The sequence below is a fragment of the Agaricus bisporus genome (genome assembly GCF_000300575.1).
Source record: "Agaricus bisporus var. bisporus H97 unplaced genomic scaffold AGABI2scaffold_5, whole genome shotgun sequence".
NCBI lineage: Eukaryota > Fungi > Basidiomycota > Agaricomycetes > Agaricales > Agaricaceae > Agaricus > Agaricus bisporus.
In genome coordinates this window covers 382,903-398,356 of record NW_006267368.1, presented here as the reverse complement: position 1 = coordinate 398,356, position 15,454 = coordinate 382,903, and the positions used below count along the sequence as shown (strand labels likewise).

The 15,454-nt window shown below is 46.9% G+C and overlaps 5 protein-coding genes across 5 annotated transcripts; 2 read left to right on the top strand and 3 right to left on the bottom strand.

The window, feature by feature from the left end:
- Nucleotides 1-583: 583 nt before the first annotated feature.
- AGABI2DRAFT_203995 (hypothetical protein) lies at nucleotides 584-2,189 on the bottom strand (the record flags this gene model as incomplete). The annotated part of the gene is made up of 4 exons (XM_006460722.1): nucleotides 584-1,179; nucleotides 1,240-1,452; nucleotides 1,507-1,707; nucleotides 1,753-2,189. The coding sequence occupies 4 exons, from the start codon at nucleotides 2,187-2,189 to the stop codon at nucleotides 588-590; spliced, it is 1,443 nt and encodes a 480-aa protein (XP_006460785.1). The 3' UTR covers nucleotides 584-587.
- A 150-nt stretch (nucleotides 2,190-2,339) lies between these two features.
- Nucleotides 2,340-3,128, top strand: AGABI2DRAFT_69603 (hypothetical protein; the record flags this gene model as incomplete). The annotated part of the gene is made up of 3 exons (XM_006460721.1): nucleotides 2,340-2,490; nucleotides 2,544-2,765; nucleotides 2,827-3,128. 3 exons carry the CDS (start codon nucleotides 2,340-2,342, stop codon nucleotides 3,126-3,128), a joined length of 675 nt encoding a protein of 224 aa, XP_006460784.1.
- A 36-nt stretch (nucleotides 3,129-3,164) lies between these two features.
- On the bottom strand, nucleotides 3,165-7,199 carry AGABI2DRAFT_185126 (hypothetical protein). Its single transcript, XM_006460720.1, has 14 exons — nucleotides 7,116-7,199; nucleotides 6,885-7,066; nucleotides 6,416-6,836; nucleotides 6,078-6,364; nucleotides 5,815-6,030; nucleotides 5,666-5,757; nucleotides 5,517-5,615; nucleotides 5,339-5,465; nucleotides 5,121-5,287; nucleotides 4,877-5,068; nucleotides 4,746-4,829; nucleotides 4,267-4,699; nucleotides 3,989-4,210; nucleotides 3,165-3,934 (listed from the first exon to the last, which is right to left on the bottom strand). The coding sequence occupies exons 1-14, from the start codon at nucleotides 7,135-7,137 to the stop codon at nucleotides 3,242-3,244; spliced, it is 3,237 nt and encodes a 1,078-aa protein (XP_006460783.1). The 5' UTR covers nucleotides 7,138-7,199; the 3' UTR covers nucleotides 3,165-3,241.
- A 2,843-nt stretch (nucleotides 7,200-10,042) lies between these two features.
- Nucleotides 10,043-10,898, bottom strand: AGABI2DRAFT_192382 (hypothetical protein). The gene is made up of 4 exons (XM_006460719.1): nucleotides 10,678-10,898; nucleotides 10,527-10,599; nucleotides 10,292-10,474; nucleotides 10,043-10,209 (listed from the first exon to the last, which is right to left on the bottom strand). The coding sequence occupies exons 1-4, from the start codon at nucleotides 10,827-10,829 to the stop codon at nucleotides 10,147-10,149; spliced, it is 471 nt and encodes a 156-aa protein (XP_006460782.1). The 5' UTR covers nucleotides 10,830-10,898; the 3' UTR covers nucleotides 10,043-10,146.
- A 1,848-nt stretch (nucleotides 10,899-12,746) lies between these two features.
- Nucleotides 12,747-14,983, top strand: AGABI2DRAFT_185124 (hypothetical protein). The gene is made up of 6 exons (XM_006460718.1): nucleotides 12,747-12,930; nucleotides 13,005-13,021; nucleotides 13,134-13,290; nucleotides 13,342-13,551; nucleotides 13,606-14,364; nucleotides 14,415-14,983. The coding sequence occupies exons 1-6, from the start codon at nucleotides 12,889-12,891 to the stop codon at nucleotides 14,580-14,582; spliced, it is 1,353 nt and encodes a 450-aa protein (XP_006460781.1). The 5' UTR covers nucleotides 12,747-12,888; the 3' UTR covers nucleotides 14,583-14,983.
- The last annotated feature ends 471 nt before the right edge of the window (nucleotides 14,984-15,454 follow it).

Sequence of the window (15,454 nt, the reverse complement as noted above, 5' to 3'; positions counted from 1 at the left end):
CGCTATGTGATCATATGACAATAGTCACTGGTCCTTCCTAAAACCTTGGTACTTGCCAAAAGGCGTAGTGATTCATCTGTCTCGTAGAGACTCGCTACGATTTCTATTCCTGGACGAAATTGATCCTTTGACCCTGTTGCACTCCTTCCTGTTTTAGTCTCACTAGCTGACCGCGTGCTTCTTAAAGATGTTCTGAGGCTCTGAAGAGTGTATTTTTGATAATTCCTTTCTCCATTTCTTTCCGATATGTACTTTGAATAAAAATAGTGGTCTTCCGCCGTTTCTTCATTTACTAGTCATGAGAATCAAGACAAATATAACATCTGCTATTCGTCGTGCGCTTGCATGTGAAGATTTGTTTCTCCTGAGCCCCAGTCACCAAAGCGCCTTCACGAAGGCAACCGTGTGGCGTCTCTGCAGAGGCCGAAGTAGCCAAGTTGAATCTATTACCTCTAAGGGCTAAACTTAATGAAAAAGTAACGTGGAACCGACACGGGCAACGCGGAAATCTACGGGCAGAAGATTGTCAGCAAAAACTATCAAGCGTGTACTGGGAAGAACAACCCATACGGTGTAATCTTCACTGGTCATGCGTGAAAAAGTATTTGATCTTCGGAACTGGTAGGGACCATTTCGTACTGAGGATCCGCCCCATTCGAATTAGCACGCCCCTTAGATGTACCATTTTGAGCCCCCTTTATCAGCTCCCACTCTACGCGAAGGAAAACCCACAGCCATCGTCTCAGAATCTCTGCCACTTCTAGCCAAAAAATGCCTGCACTTCCATCGGTCACCGAATACAGGTGGCTCGATAGCTTGATTGACCATGTCATCCTTAAGATTAAGTTAAGGAATACAAGCAATGGGTAAACGGGCAATGGGAACAGAAGAACAGAACGCAAGCCCCACGGGTGAGGTCGTGTACCAGTACCCGTCGCCTGGTTGGATTGGCGTTGTCCTTCTGTTGATATGTCTGGTGCTGCGGAGTCATTTGACGTGCGACCTAAGGGGGAAGTGTGTGAATGAAATTGGAGCCGAGGCAAAAGAAGCTGGCGTGGTGGAGTTCGGCGGTGTACAGACTCAGTCTGTCTCTGCCCCTTTTGCAGCAAGTCCAGCCCCCAGTCATTGGTCACGTCCCACCAGAACGAATAGCTTGAATTAATTATGGTTGCGATCAACCTGGCATCAAGAGTCAATCAGCCCCAATTTGGATCTCTTCTTGGAAGTGGATCAACTTACCATAGACGAAATGTTCCTGGCCAATATTGGATGGAAAAGCCATCACCATGGAGCCTATTTACCAGTCGCGATGGACCTTTTTGGGCGGCTGAGAGAAAGATAACCGGAAACGCGGTGGCGTACTTGATCGCGTTGTACAGAGGTCGCCGAGTCGCATTGGGTGGTGAGGAGTATTCGATCAAGCATTGACGAAACCGCAAGAGGTATGGAAAACTGCCAGGTCAAATTAAAAGACAGTTAACCTCGCCACCCCGGAGAATAACAGACCTCATAATCGTTGGTAGAATCCATCTCTGCCAACCTTCTTCCGGAGGTGCTGCCAGAAGTGTGTTTCCCGGAAGCAACATGAGTGCGGATAACCAGAAGTCACCGAAAACCTTGGCAAAAGACGTAGCGATATCTGCAAACACAACGTCGGAAAATTCTATAGGTGAATGGGAAGAGGGGAGAACGCATCGGCCGAGCGCACTGCAAACATCAGAAAGAAAGTCGTTGGGAATGATGCCGACTTACTTTAGAAATTTTTCGCGTTCGTACTTGAGGGGTACACTCATAGGACAAACGAGAAATATGATTATCACCAGAATCGTGACGAGGGGTATATAACCAAATGCATCAACAAGAACTTCATCTCCCTTTGTGCAGGAGCGGTATATAGTCCAAGAAGCTATGCAGAAGGCCACATATACAAAGAATATCTTATAGATAGCCATGTAGGGGGTGGATGTTATGACGAGGTTTCCATGAGGCATCTGTCTTGACGCTATTCTTGCTTTTTGTCCCTCCGACCATAGGTTAAAAGCTGATATGGGGTCTATCCCGGAGAAATCGAGGCCGTGAAGGTTGGTTGCCCAGCCGAGTATGCCGAGTCCAACGAGAAAAAGGACGCGGTAGGGTAAAGGAAATGTGAGATTCAGGTTGGTTTCCGCGTTCAGCGAGTGAGAGGGCATTACGATAGAGTCGTACATAAGTGAGAGAGGGTAGACGCCGTAGCCATGCAGCACACGACGATGATTGTTTGCGACTAGCAATGGTATTCAGGTGCACCAAAATACAAGCGTCCCTTTGATTTGTGATCCCACGCCTCAGCTCCAACTTCCATGGCAGACAAAGGTGGTGCATATACTAGCAAAGCTTCGGACACCGACTTTCGCAAGAAATGGGACAAGGATGAGTACGCAGAACGCGCGAAGCAGAAAGACGCAGAGGAGAAGGAGCGCATGCAAGAAAATGAGGAACGTGTGAAGCAAGGTCAGTAAACACGCACTTACTATGCATTCCAACTTCCTAATATCGCTGCTCAGGAAAGCGACCCAGGAAAGGTCCCAAGAAAGACCTCCCGAAGCCTACTGAGTTAATGAAAGCTCGGGATGCACCACTCGAACTGGACAAAAATTTAGGAAAGACGATGGTAGTTCAAAACCCGGGCGGTAGAGGCCCGGGGCAACCAGGCTTTTACTGTGAATCTTGCAACAGGACGTATAAAGACAGCGTTGGCTATCTCGACCACATCAACTCCAGAGCGCGTACGCCTTTAAATCCCTTTTTCTATATGTGAAAAATATTGACACTAACATTGGGCAACAGATCTACGAGCACTGGGCCAATCTACCAAAATAGAGCGGTCTACGGTGGAACAAGTTCGCGCTCGAATAGCAATGCTACGGGAAAGGACAAAGGAGGCGTCCAATGCCAAAGCTTTTGACTTCGACAAACGGTTGGCTGAGATCAAGTCCAGAGAACTGGCTCTCCGGCAGGAGAAGAAAGAACAAAAGAAAGCAGAGAAGGAGAAAGCTCGCCTAGAACTCATGAAAGACCTTACATCGAATGCTGATGATGAAATGGCCAAAATGATGGGTTTTGGTGGTTTTGGCTCTTCAAAGAAGTAGTCCAGCTGTCGTCACCTCTAACCGTCAGTCCTTCCATATGACACTCATGAACCCGTATATATTCATCAATTACTCTAAGATTACACCATTTGCTTTTTACGTTCTTCCTGTGTTCAAGGGCGTACAAGGTATAACACAAACTTGGCATCCGCAATTTCCTGCGCCTCCGAGATCAACTCCTTACCGCCTGCATTTCTATCCTTGATATCCCGAGGCACATTTCCGATAGTTTTCCGGATGACAGCCTCATACTGTCCAATGGCCGCTTCCAACTCAGCGCCGGTGCTTTCTTCAAGTTTATAGTAGACGTCAACATCATCCGTGGCTTGCAGTCCCGCTTTCTTGCGAAGTTTCTGCACGCGATTCGTCATTTCGCGGGCTAGCCATTCACCCTGCAAATCAGGGTGAATCTGAATATCCAGGCGAACGACGACATCGTTGTCCGTGTGTGTGGCGTATTGGTCCTCAGCGCTGATAGGTAACTCTAAGTATCGTTGAACGGTCAAATCTCCAACCGTCAACTCGATTCCGTTCACGACAATCTTTCCTGTGTCGACATATGCCTTAACAGCATCGCTGGCGACTGAAGGGAGCGCATTCTTCACTTTCCCCAGGTCCTTGCGCAGTTTTTTTCCAAGGACAGCCCAATCTGCAACTGCACGGTAGCGCACTCCAGAAAGCGTCTCATCTGACGTGAAGATGATATCACGGACATTGAGTTCGGACTCGATGTATCTTTGTAGGGGTTTTATATCGGTGAGGTACCCGGCTTCGGGATGGAAGATTAAAAGCTCTTTGAGGGGCACCTTGATCCAACTGTCAATCCGTGACCATGATATTGCACCAAAAAAAAAACTCACCTTCAGTGAAATGTTGTTCTTCTCACGGATGTTCCTGGTCAACTCGATGACAGACTGCATCCGTTTAACCTGCCGTTCAATGTCCTCGTCAAAGTATTCTTCCTTGACGATAGGGAAGGACAAGAAGTGGACTGAGCGAGTATCACCTGCAGCAGGATCCTCGGGAATGTATGTTCTCAGTGTCTGATATAAATTCTCGGTCAGGAAGGGAGTGTAGGAGGACTATTAGAAAAAATCAGCCAATATTCTAGAAACATACATAACGATTTGATGCATACCATGGTTCTGCAAAGAGTGAAGAGGGTTTCAAACAACGTATTCAACGCCGTGACTGTATCTTCGACACCGTCCTCTCCTTTCAATCTTTTTCGGTTAAATCGAATGTACCAGTTCGTCAACTCATCAATGAGGTCAAGCAAACGAGGAATGATGGTATACAGGCGATATGCAGCCATTTCTTCGCGGACGAGTTTAATGAGTGATTGGCAGCGAGCGAGGATCCAGCGATCCATGACATTCGTCGGATGGGGCGCATGGGGGTTATATTTGAAATCAACACCGCTAGTTTTTTTCAACAGAGCAACGTGCCCCAAGAAAAAGCGGAAAGAGTTGAGCCAAGGAAGGAGAACTCGGGATATGACTTCGCGCACGCCCTCTTCACGGAATCGCAGGTTGTCGCCACGGACAATGGGCGAATTGACAAGGAACATCCTGTATCCATCAATATCGAAGGCACCTTCAGAAGCATGCGGCATACCTAGTCGCATCGGCGCCATACTTCTCAATAATTATATTAGGATCAGGATAGTTTTTCAGACTTTTGCTCATTTTCTTGCCATCCCTGTAATTGATGAATGAATAGCGTCGATAGCAGAGTTGGTTACTCACGCTGCAAGTACAAGCCCAGTGACGATGAGATTCCTCCAAGGAGCCCTCCCGAACAGATGCGTCGAAAGGACGAGTAATGTATAAAACCAACCACGCGTTTGATCTATGCCCTCTGATACGAAATCAGCAGGGTAAGTGTTTTCGAACAACTCCTTATTTTCGAAAGGGTAATGAAGCTGAGCATATGGCATGCTTTGAACGACCAGATTAAGTCGAGCCGCCCGTCACAGATACAAGCACTCACCTTCCAGATTCGAACCAACAATCGAATACTTCTTCAATGCGTTTTAATTGACCCTTACCTTTCTGCGAGGGGATAGTAATGTGGTCGATCTTATCTCGGTGGATATCTGTGATTCCTTTTGTCCCAGAAAGACGCTCAAGCTCGGCAACAGAACCGATACAGACAATCTGCCTCCATTATTCAGGAGCTCCATCACGTTGGAAAGTAAGACGCCATACCTCTTCAAAATCTTCGCTGACCCACAAAGGGATGGGTGTGCCCCAGTATCGATTACGTGAAATATTCCAGTCCCTAGCATTAGCTAGCCAATTTCCGAACCGGTTGTCGCCAACATGCTGGGGTACCCTAGTGATATATTGTAGCAGTAACAGAGGAGCAGCAAGTTAAAACACAAACCATCGTGTGGCCTCATTATTGGAAACGAGTTCATCCACAATGGGGGTCACCTTGACGAACCATGATGGAATAGCGCGATAGATAAGCGGCGTATGTGAACTAGATAGCCACTAAGAGCAGCTCGTGGATATCTTAAAATACGGTCATACCGCCAGCAGAACGGATAACTGTGATTCAGAGTGGCTTGAACGATCAAACGACCCTTTCCTTTGAGCATTTTTTGAATAGGTCCATCTGCTGCCTGAAATTGGAAAGATTTCAACCACTTCATTTCTTGTAGGGTACTATATAAACTTACCTTGACATGTAGACCGGCAAAGTCAAAAACTTGGGAGGTGAAATGCCCCTTATCATCGATAGGACAGGGTGGCATTTCGTCTGGTTGCAAAATGCCATGCGATATAGCGATGCGGTGATCGTCCTCACCAAACGCAGGTGCTTGGTGGACAATACCAGTACCGTCAGAATCCGTAACGTAAGTATCGACAACGACCCGGAAAGCTTTGTCTTCATACTGCAAAAGGTGAATATCTCCGCTTTTCCAATGGGAGAAGAACTTACTAGCTCAGTGAAATATTCGAATAAAGGAACATAACGCCATCCTTTCATATCTGCGCCCTGGAACTGGCCCAGCTTTTTAAACTTGGCCTTCTTCGGATCTTTATACAGCGTTTTTAGTAGACCCTCATATAGAATAAAATTTTGATTGCGTTCTTGGTCGTGTATTTTTATGTAGGTGAAGTCAGGGTGCACACAAAGTGCCAAGTTCGAAGGAAGTGTCCACGGAGTTGTCGTCCAAGCGAGTAAAGAGGTGTCCGGGTCATCTACAAGAGGGAACGAGACGGTGACTGGCACAAGATAAGTAAATCGGGCGTTATGGAGCTAGATGAGTCACATACCAGCAGGGTCGTTAACGTCGCGGTAGTCTTGTCCTGCCTCGAAGTTCGATAATGGTGTGGTACAGCCCGTAGAATAAGGCATAACTCTTTGACCGCGATATACGAGATCTTTCTTGAAGAGCTCAGAGAAGGCCCACCACACGGACTCCATGAACGATAGATTGAGAGTCTTGTAATCATTGTCAAAATCGATCCAACGACCCATCCTCTCGACTGTCTGCCGCCATTCAGAAGAGTACCGCATGACTATGGCGCGGCACTTCGAGTTGTAATTGTCGATGCCCATGCGCATGACGTCCTCTTTACCAGTAATGTTATGTTGTTTGTCAATCTCATGCTCAACAGGCAAGCCATGTGTATCCCATCCAAAGCGACGGGTTACATGATGACCACTGACATGAGCATGACGAGTGACAATGTCCTAGTTGAACTGTAAATCATGGGTTTGATTATGGATCGCAGCGCCTACCTTGATAGTGCCTGCGAGGAGGTGTCCATAGTGAGGTAGTCCGGTGGCGAAGGGAGGCCCATCGTAGAAAGAAAACTCGGGACGACCTTCAGAAAGCTTGAGACTTGTCTGGAACGCGTCGATCTCCCTCCAGAATTGAATGATCTTTTCTTCCTCTCGAGCAAAATCGAAGGACACGGAAACTATACAAAATGTTGTGGGATAGGTATGAACGATCGGAAAATAACATACTGTCGTGCGGGGAGAACGACATCTTGCACGATTGTGAGTGTGCAATAAGGTCGAGTCAACAACTTTTTTATGGATGGACGTGATTGGGTCAGCGCTTATCCGATCAACTCCTAGCGTAAGATCATCTAATCGTAGAGCTTGTCACCAAGGTGAATAACATGTCAAAACCCATGCCACTTGTATAGCGGACGGAAACAGCACGCAGTCACAACTGAAGAAGATATGAACAACAAGTGCAGTGCCCCGCAAACCAACGAGAGACGGAAGCAAAGCTCATTGGATGAATATTCCGATGAAAATCAAGATATATTGGATCACAATAAAGCGAATAAAGCGAGCAATTGTTGAAATATGTATCATCATGAGGTGAGCATGAAGCGGAATTCGAGACGAATGATACCCCTATTTTAAATCAACGAACAAACGTAAAAGCTCTGAGGACACGTTACCTCATCAGCCACAGAAAGGAACGAGCTCTTCCTTGGTCCACCGAGTATCATCCTCGTAGTACCCCGCGCCACCGAGTCAAGAGAACACGTCAACATCAATAAGCTTCAAAGAAGTAAAGGAACAGGCTAACAGTGATCCAATTTCTCACAAGAAGGTTCGGATAGGGACATGGACCGTCCGACGCGACGTTCGATCTTAGTAGAACCCTCATCTAGAGTCCCTGGGATGGTCATCGGTTAGAACCCAGTACGAACCAACAAAACTCGTTCACTTGAAAGCTGATACAATTCTTAGCGCTCTGCAGATCCTTATATGACTGGTTTCTCGCTGTCCTTATCACAGGCATTATGATGCTTACTGCGTCTCAACGCTTTTTGTGTTCTGAACCGTCTCTTCCCACATCTTCATCCACCGCCATGCATGGTCCATGGGTGTCCAACTTAAGGTCTACCCTGGTATTCTGTTTTCCCGTCGAAGCGCTAACCGTGACGTCAATGCTTGATTGTCTGTGGGACTCTCAACGACATAATAAAAATACTTTTGGGGTGTCTACAAGCTGAGATTGGCTTATACGGCGCCAGGGAATCTTTCGTCGAAAGGAAGGCAGGCGGAGTTGAGCTTGTGTTGCGGCAATCCGCTGTATTCGATTTTCACCTTGTGAGATTGTGTACAACTTGACATGCATGTTCCCAGGTTCTAATCAAGAAGATGAGGATTTCGACGCTTAAAAGGTAAATAAATAGGAGCAGAACGGGCATGGGAAATGTAACTTTGTCTTCTCCGGTCTCGTGGTTCCGTCGGTGCGTGCCTTCCGCTCTCATTCACATTCATTCCTACGATGGCGCGGATCTACTGATCAGGTGTCTTGCTAACAGGGAAAACAATGTTCGGCCGCTACATTCCTTAATGACGCTGTCATGCATTGCGAGGACTTTCAGAATGACTAGCTATCCGATCCAATATACGTTATCCCAGAAATTCCTTGCGTTCAAGGATAAGTAGGTATTCTCTGTATCCATTGACCATTTGCACTTTGAACAGGTACCTTATCCTGCAGTTGCGTGGATGAAAAATTTCCATTTATATCGACAGCGTGCGGAACTTTAGCGCTTACAGAGAACTGACATCTCGAGAATACACAATTCTATCTCGTTAGAAATCCCCGATATCTGGGTACCTGATGCAGCTATCTTCCAGCTTCTAATTGGAGTAGGAGGAACCCGGATTCTAATTGCTCAAGAACCTCTCTCATGAAAAATCCATCTAGATGCCTACTGTTGGGATTCTTCCTCATCCCTTTCGATGAGCTTGGTCTTCTGAAAACTCTTTTCCCAGAGGCTCGCTCCCAAGTTATCCCGGTTTCGTCGATCAGCCGACCTCGTAGCAAACATGTGTAAGAATAATGTAGGTGGTATGGTTACCTTTGATTAATTGAGACGTTCCTAAGCTTGCGGTGTCCTTTTCCTTGGCAGGGATCGCATATTGGCTTCTACATGTTTCCTGGCGAATTACCTCCTGAAAACATGATACGGGCCTTTGGGCTATGTTCGCCTCCACTATTGATCAGTAACCACCAATTTCTACCCTCATTTTATTTTGGGACGCACGCGTGGTTCGCCGTTTCTTTATATTCAGAGGTGGGTAATGATACTTTTATCTTTGCTGCTGACTAAATAAAGCTTATCCGACATGTTACGCAAACTCCAGGTAAAGTAATAGATCTCTAATGAACCTCACAGCCATCGTTCAATGCTTAAATTATCGGTCCGAGTTGCACCTGGTAAAGGAATAAGATCAAATTATGAAATCCTCCGTTCGATGTCCACGAGATTAATCTGATCTTGTGCGTACGACAGTATCTTTCAAACTGGAGGCATTAATTCCTTACATTCATATACTAGATTCTCATTTAGTCATCTAGCTTGAAAAATGTCAAACGATAGTTAAATCAACGATCACCGAGAAACTCACCTCATTTTGTCTACTTTGGAGTGTTGCCACGCAACTTTGCCCTCATAACCAATCTCGCTCAAGAAATATGCAAGCACTTTATGTCAAGACCGGATAATGCGCTGATATGGTCTAGCGGCCATGACGGCCAGCCAGGTGTATGTAAGTAGGAATAGGCGAATTCATCACGTTCTTGGGCGCCCGATATCAGAGCAGTGCATTCATCGTGCGGTTTCAAATGCATAACATGTCACGGAATTGATTAGGAGCTAGAACAAGATTCGCGCCGCCGCACGATTTATTATTTGGACTCATCCTTACTCTCAAGAAACTGCTTGCATGGCAAAGGATTTGTTAGATTCGCGTTCCATGGCTACACAACACATTCCGGGTGGCCAATATCTACCGGAACGAAATTCCCCTGGCACCCACCCTTGGTCACACATAATGATGGGACGAGGTACGAATCATGATCCATTGCCACCTACCGTGTAGGCCCTTCGAATAAGCATCGTTCTACTCGAATATCATTTACATAAACCAATTATATTCGTTTGTTAGCGTCACGAAACAAATTCTAGACTTTCTTTCATGAATGTAGCAGGCGGCCAGGGATAAACTCGACCATCTATTATACAATTCTACGATCTGTCATTGCACGCACAATACTACCAACTCCGGTGACCTCAGTAAGCTGCAAAAACAAAGAAGAATCGCGAAAGGTGTGTTCAATATTTAGTTTTTAGATCATTGAAATATATACACCCGAAACGCACCTTCTCATGCCAGCCAAGTAAAACACTCCCACTAATATCACCCCATCCAGGCATCGCCATACCCTTATAGATATATTTCATCAATGTATCTTGAGCATCTTGAGATAAAGACTTGATCACTGGTGTGATTTCGGTCGTTTTCGTCGAATTGAGGATGGTTAGAAGTGTAGACAATGTGATTTCCTTTTTCCATCAAAATTATAGCGATCGTTCGTAGAATTGGAAAGATACGTACTTTGGCTTGTTCTGTGTTTGGACCATAAGGAGGGCTGTCTAGAATCACGGCTAGAGCACCGGCTGTGTCGTTCCTAATGGGAAGAATGTTTCAATATCATGCGTTACATTGGGAAGTCAAACAAATAGCTGTAAGTCATAAGAAGACCCACTTTGCCAATGAACTCCTGACGGCCACTTGTCTCTGCTTAGCCTCTTCTAAAACCATGGCAGGATCTCTTGGATCAGCATCGTAGAGATCTTCATCATTCAAGACATCCTCATCGTATTTGTCAATATCAATTTTACGGAATGAGGTCTCCATGAGAGGGTATAGATAATCAGGCGTTGAAATGGGTCAACAGGGAACCTGTTAATGAGGCTGGGACAAGAGATCTGAAGTGTTGTTAGTCCTTTCAGGGGCCTCTAACGGACTTGCGTACAGTATTTGGCTATATTTGACACTCTTCCTATTGTGGTAACCGAAATTCAGAAGACAATCTAACCCAAAGTATATACTTCATGGAACAGTGATATATTCTTAAAGAAAGTGAGGACAGCAGTTGAGTGAAATTCAGTCTGTCGGCATCGATTGGTTGACAGCGTTCCAGCTACAAGCCTTGCCCTAGTCCAATTTATCAGCAGTAGCGATCTCTTCATCGGTCAATATAAAGTCAGGGACATTATTATTAGAGCGGATGCATGCGGGTGTATCACTCTTCAATAGCGGTCTGCATCGGTTTTTCTTGAACTATGAGCTCAGGATAATGAATACACACAGGCACCCTTTTTGAAGCGACCACCTGACGAGGACTTGAGCAAGCTGTTTGTTATACTAGTATGACACCGGAAGAAACAATCAGAAATGAAAGTGCATCTCTGGAGAGATGGCTTACTTCGATTTGATTAACGACAGGTAGAGGGTAACCTGCCTGCCTGATCTCTTCCAGATGCTTCACGCCACTTTGAAAAAAAAAGAAAGGTATTAATTAAAAGGTTATGAGATGTGGGCGTTTGTCGCTTACTAGTTGGTGACACCGAAGAGTTTCACTTTGATGGCCTTCTATGCTTTGTACGACTCAAGACGTTTGTCTTAGACAGGGAATCGTGGATAAGGAACATATCGAGGTAGTCTATGAATCATCTTGTTAATTAATCGGTGCGTTTCGACAGGATAAAGCACTAACCAAAACCCAACATGGCGAGCGATTCGTCGATGCCCTTGGTCACCGAAGCTTCAAACACCAAGCCGATTGTTCACGAATAGCAGTACCACTTTGACAAAACCAATAACAATACCCGACTTGCAGATACACGGACGTATATCCAGCTGCCCCCAAGAACCAAATCCATCACGGGTAGTTTTTCGCCTATTTTTTAAGCGGTGTCAAAACGCCATAAATTGACTTCTCGTGATTAATATAGTTGAATGTATATATAAATGTAGGCGCGGCTTACCGGTCTAACATGATGAGCATTGAAATGAAAAGTCAAATAAGACTTTTTGTAAAGGTTAGGTGTTCGAGGGATTGAATCCCCTTCGCTGGGTTTCTAGACCCATCCTGGCGTGGTTGAATATGTGAAAATAAGGAGTTGAGTTCTGATTTAACTATGGTTGGGAGGACCAGAGTATTAATGATAACACTAGCACCAAATATAGGTCAATGAAGTAGATGAATGAATTTAATGAAGTCGTACGCAGATCTACAGAACCCATCCTTTGTTAGAATGGCCCTCGTGGCATTAGCCTGTTTTAGCTCTTGAAAAAGTCTAATATGACATGAATTTGGCGTGAAGCGGTTTCTTCCCCTTTCTGGAACGACGACGGTGTATCAGTTCGGCGGACTAGATGGGATTGCCGGGGGTTTCTACTCCGACGCTTTAGCGAGACTCGATAGGCTGATGCTTCTATGTGGTCCGTGCGGCCGAGTGCGAGCTTATTGTCCTTGGTCAGTGGAGAGAAAAGCGAGTTAATCTATAGATAGAGCATGAGCGTTATCATCCATCATGTGTTTGTGCCACCGAAGTTGACGTGGAGAGGGTCGATATACTACATACAGTAGTTTCGAATCATTGATGGGAACACGATCTTCCTCGCCTATGAAATGAATGTTCATGGATCTCGAACAGTAGGTCCTAGTGGATGTTTGTTTCCTACCATGTCTTGAGAGTTATCGAGTTGACTGAGCAACGTGTCCAGATGTGACAAGAGGGCGTATGGTCGGCGCATCACCGTGAGCCTGAAAGACTTATTTATCTAATCACGTCTCACCGCCCGCCTAACCACAGCGCTCACAAGGTTCAACCTCACATCCACTCAACCTCAACCTCAGCTCTCGCAACGTCACACGTAACGTCTTCTTCACCCTGCGACTAGTGAAGCAATGTCGCTTTACACTTATGTTGATCACCCCAATACCAACCTTGTGAGTACTTTACCCTGAGACTCTGCGACACTTCGAAACCCCATATCCAACTCATTCTAACGTCTCCTCTTTAGGTCTGTTGTATCTGTCGGTGAGTATCTCTTCGTACTTAAGACCCTTATTTTCCAACTCGGGAGACGACGACTTTGACAACTCTATCATTCATTCATGTGTGTTGTTTCGTAAAACTGACATGATGCTAGGACGCCATTTACAGAACCGACGACGACGCTGACGTGTACACATACGTTTTGCAAAGATTGCATCCTTCGTGCATTGAGTCATGCTCCATTATGTCCTATTGATCGTTCACCGTTGTCTGAGAGGGATCTCGTACCTTCGGATCCTATTATTCGAACTGTAAGTGTTGTGTATATCCCAAGGTTTTATGATTTATGGGGTTTTCTGTAGCTGGTAGAAGAACTCGCGGTGGAATGTGTGCATAAATCTTCGGGATGTGAATATGTTTGTCAAAGGCAGCTGTTGGCTGTTCATCTCAGAGATGAATGTGTGTATGGACAAGTGGAATGTAGTGAGACAGAGTGTGATATGATTGTTGTGAGGGGTGAGTTGGAGGCACATCGAAAGGAGAAACATGGTAAGGATACGAAACAAGAATCTGTGCGGGGTTACATTTGATTTTATTCATCGAGTTTACTCATGACATGGGTTTAGGTTGAAGCTACAGAACCAGATCAAGCACAACCTTCATGTCCAACGCCAACCACTGATAAGCCACAGCAGAAAGAAGTGGAATTGCTAATGGAACAAAACTTTCTTTTGCGACATCGAGTGGAAATGCTTGAAGGTGCTATGCAGGTTATGAAGAGGGAGATGAATGCTGTGAAGAGTGCGCTAGGCCCGTGGTACCGTATGCCTACAACACGCCCGACCTATTCCGCCCGAGCTCGTACCTCGCTACGGCCAGAAGGGGAAGAAGTAGCAGCTGAAATTACAAATGGGAATACCGGCCCATCACTCGATGCGGCAAATTCTTTGGGCGCGGGCGAGGGCAATACTGTGCAGGCGAGGGCGACACACACGCGTAGACGATCATTGCCTTTGTCGGGAGAAATGATGGAGAATGGCGGGGATGGGATCCGTGAAGGTGATCCCTTTGCTGGATACTTTCCTACGATCGGGGACTTTGGTGGATTACTGTCGCATCATGGGGCCTTTGCGCAACAGCAGCAGCAGGGAGGAGGACCTGGTGGGCTTCAAATTAACCCGGGGGCTGTGACTAGGGTGGCGCCTTTGGATTTGGGGACAACTCTGATTGGGACATTGGAGGGACTACGAGAAAGCGTGGTTGGAGTTGCTGCGGGAATAGACTCACTAGGAAGGAGAAGCGAAATTGCGTTGGCTAATGAAAGCTTACGGTTGGGAGAAGAGGTAGTTTCTATGCGGGGGGCTGTTCATGGGTTGAGGATGCAGGTGGGTTTGCATACGTCTTTCAGCTGATCGGACCACTGATAAGCATTTAGATCCATGCGATGATGATGGAGAGAAATGCGCAGATTACGGGGAGAGAGGAGGGGATGGGTGCCGGAAGCTCGTGGATGGGTGGGGGGATGAATTTTGGTGGACAGAATGCCTCTGGACCGAGGATGTATTCTTATGGAGGACCACCGCCGAACATCACAAAACTATAAGGCGTCTATAGTAGATAGTAGTGAATACAAGTGTAGATTTTACGGATTTGAATAGGCAGCCCAGGCCGAGTCTAGATTGTCGAGAAGCTCTTGGACTTCTCGGACGGCGGCCTTGCGCTCTGCACGGGCGGTCGGCCAGTCGCGCTCCGGAGCGATTGCGTCGAGACGGAGGAGAGACTGAAGAAGCAATTCGCCGAGACGGGTGTGGTCCTGCGGGGTGGGGGGCATGTCGGATGGGGGGCGGAGGGCGGCGAGGAAGGCGTGGACGTGGGGGGTGAGCTGGGAGCGGACGGAGGAGAGTTCGGCTTGGATGCGGGAGACGGACTGGTGCTCAGAGGCAGAGGCAGGGGCGGAGGACGGGCTCGGGTCGTCTCCGATCAGAAAGACGGTGGAGTTTTCGGTGAGCTTGTAGGCGGACACTGATACCAATTGTGAGCGGGGGTTGAGTGAGATAACGAGGACGTACGGGGGGCGGCGTCGTCCTTCATGACTGCGCCGGCATGGACGAGCTTGAAAGCGGCGGGGGGAAGGTGGGAAAGCTCTGCGGCATGGTGGCGGAGGGCGGCGAGGGGTGCGGCGGGGCCGGGGAAGGTAACGGTGAATCTGGAGGGGGTGAGTGTCGGTCAGTGGGTTGGGAGAGGGCGTGCCTTTGTTTCTGCCACTTGAGGAGCATAGGAGAGAGATCTGATCGATGGCATCTGCTGAAATGACGCAGCTTTCTCTCTCTCCACCTCCGACCATGCACACCCCACCTCCACCAGACTCTGGCCCAGTGCCTCCCTCCCTCCAGGCCAAGATGCTTGCAGTACTTCTTTCCTTTTGCTTTCTCATCCTCTATCTCACCTCTCTCTAGTTTGCACAGCGCGCCTCCG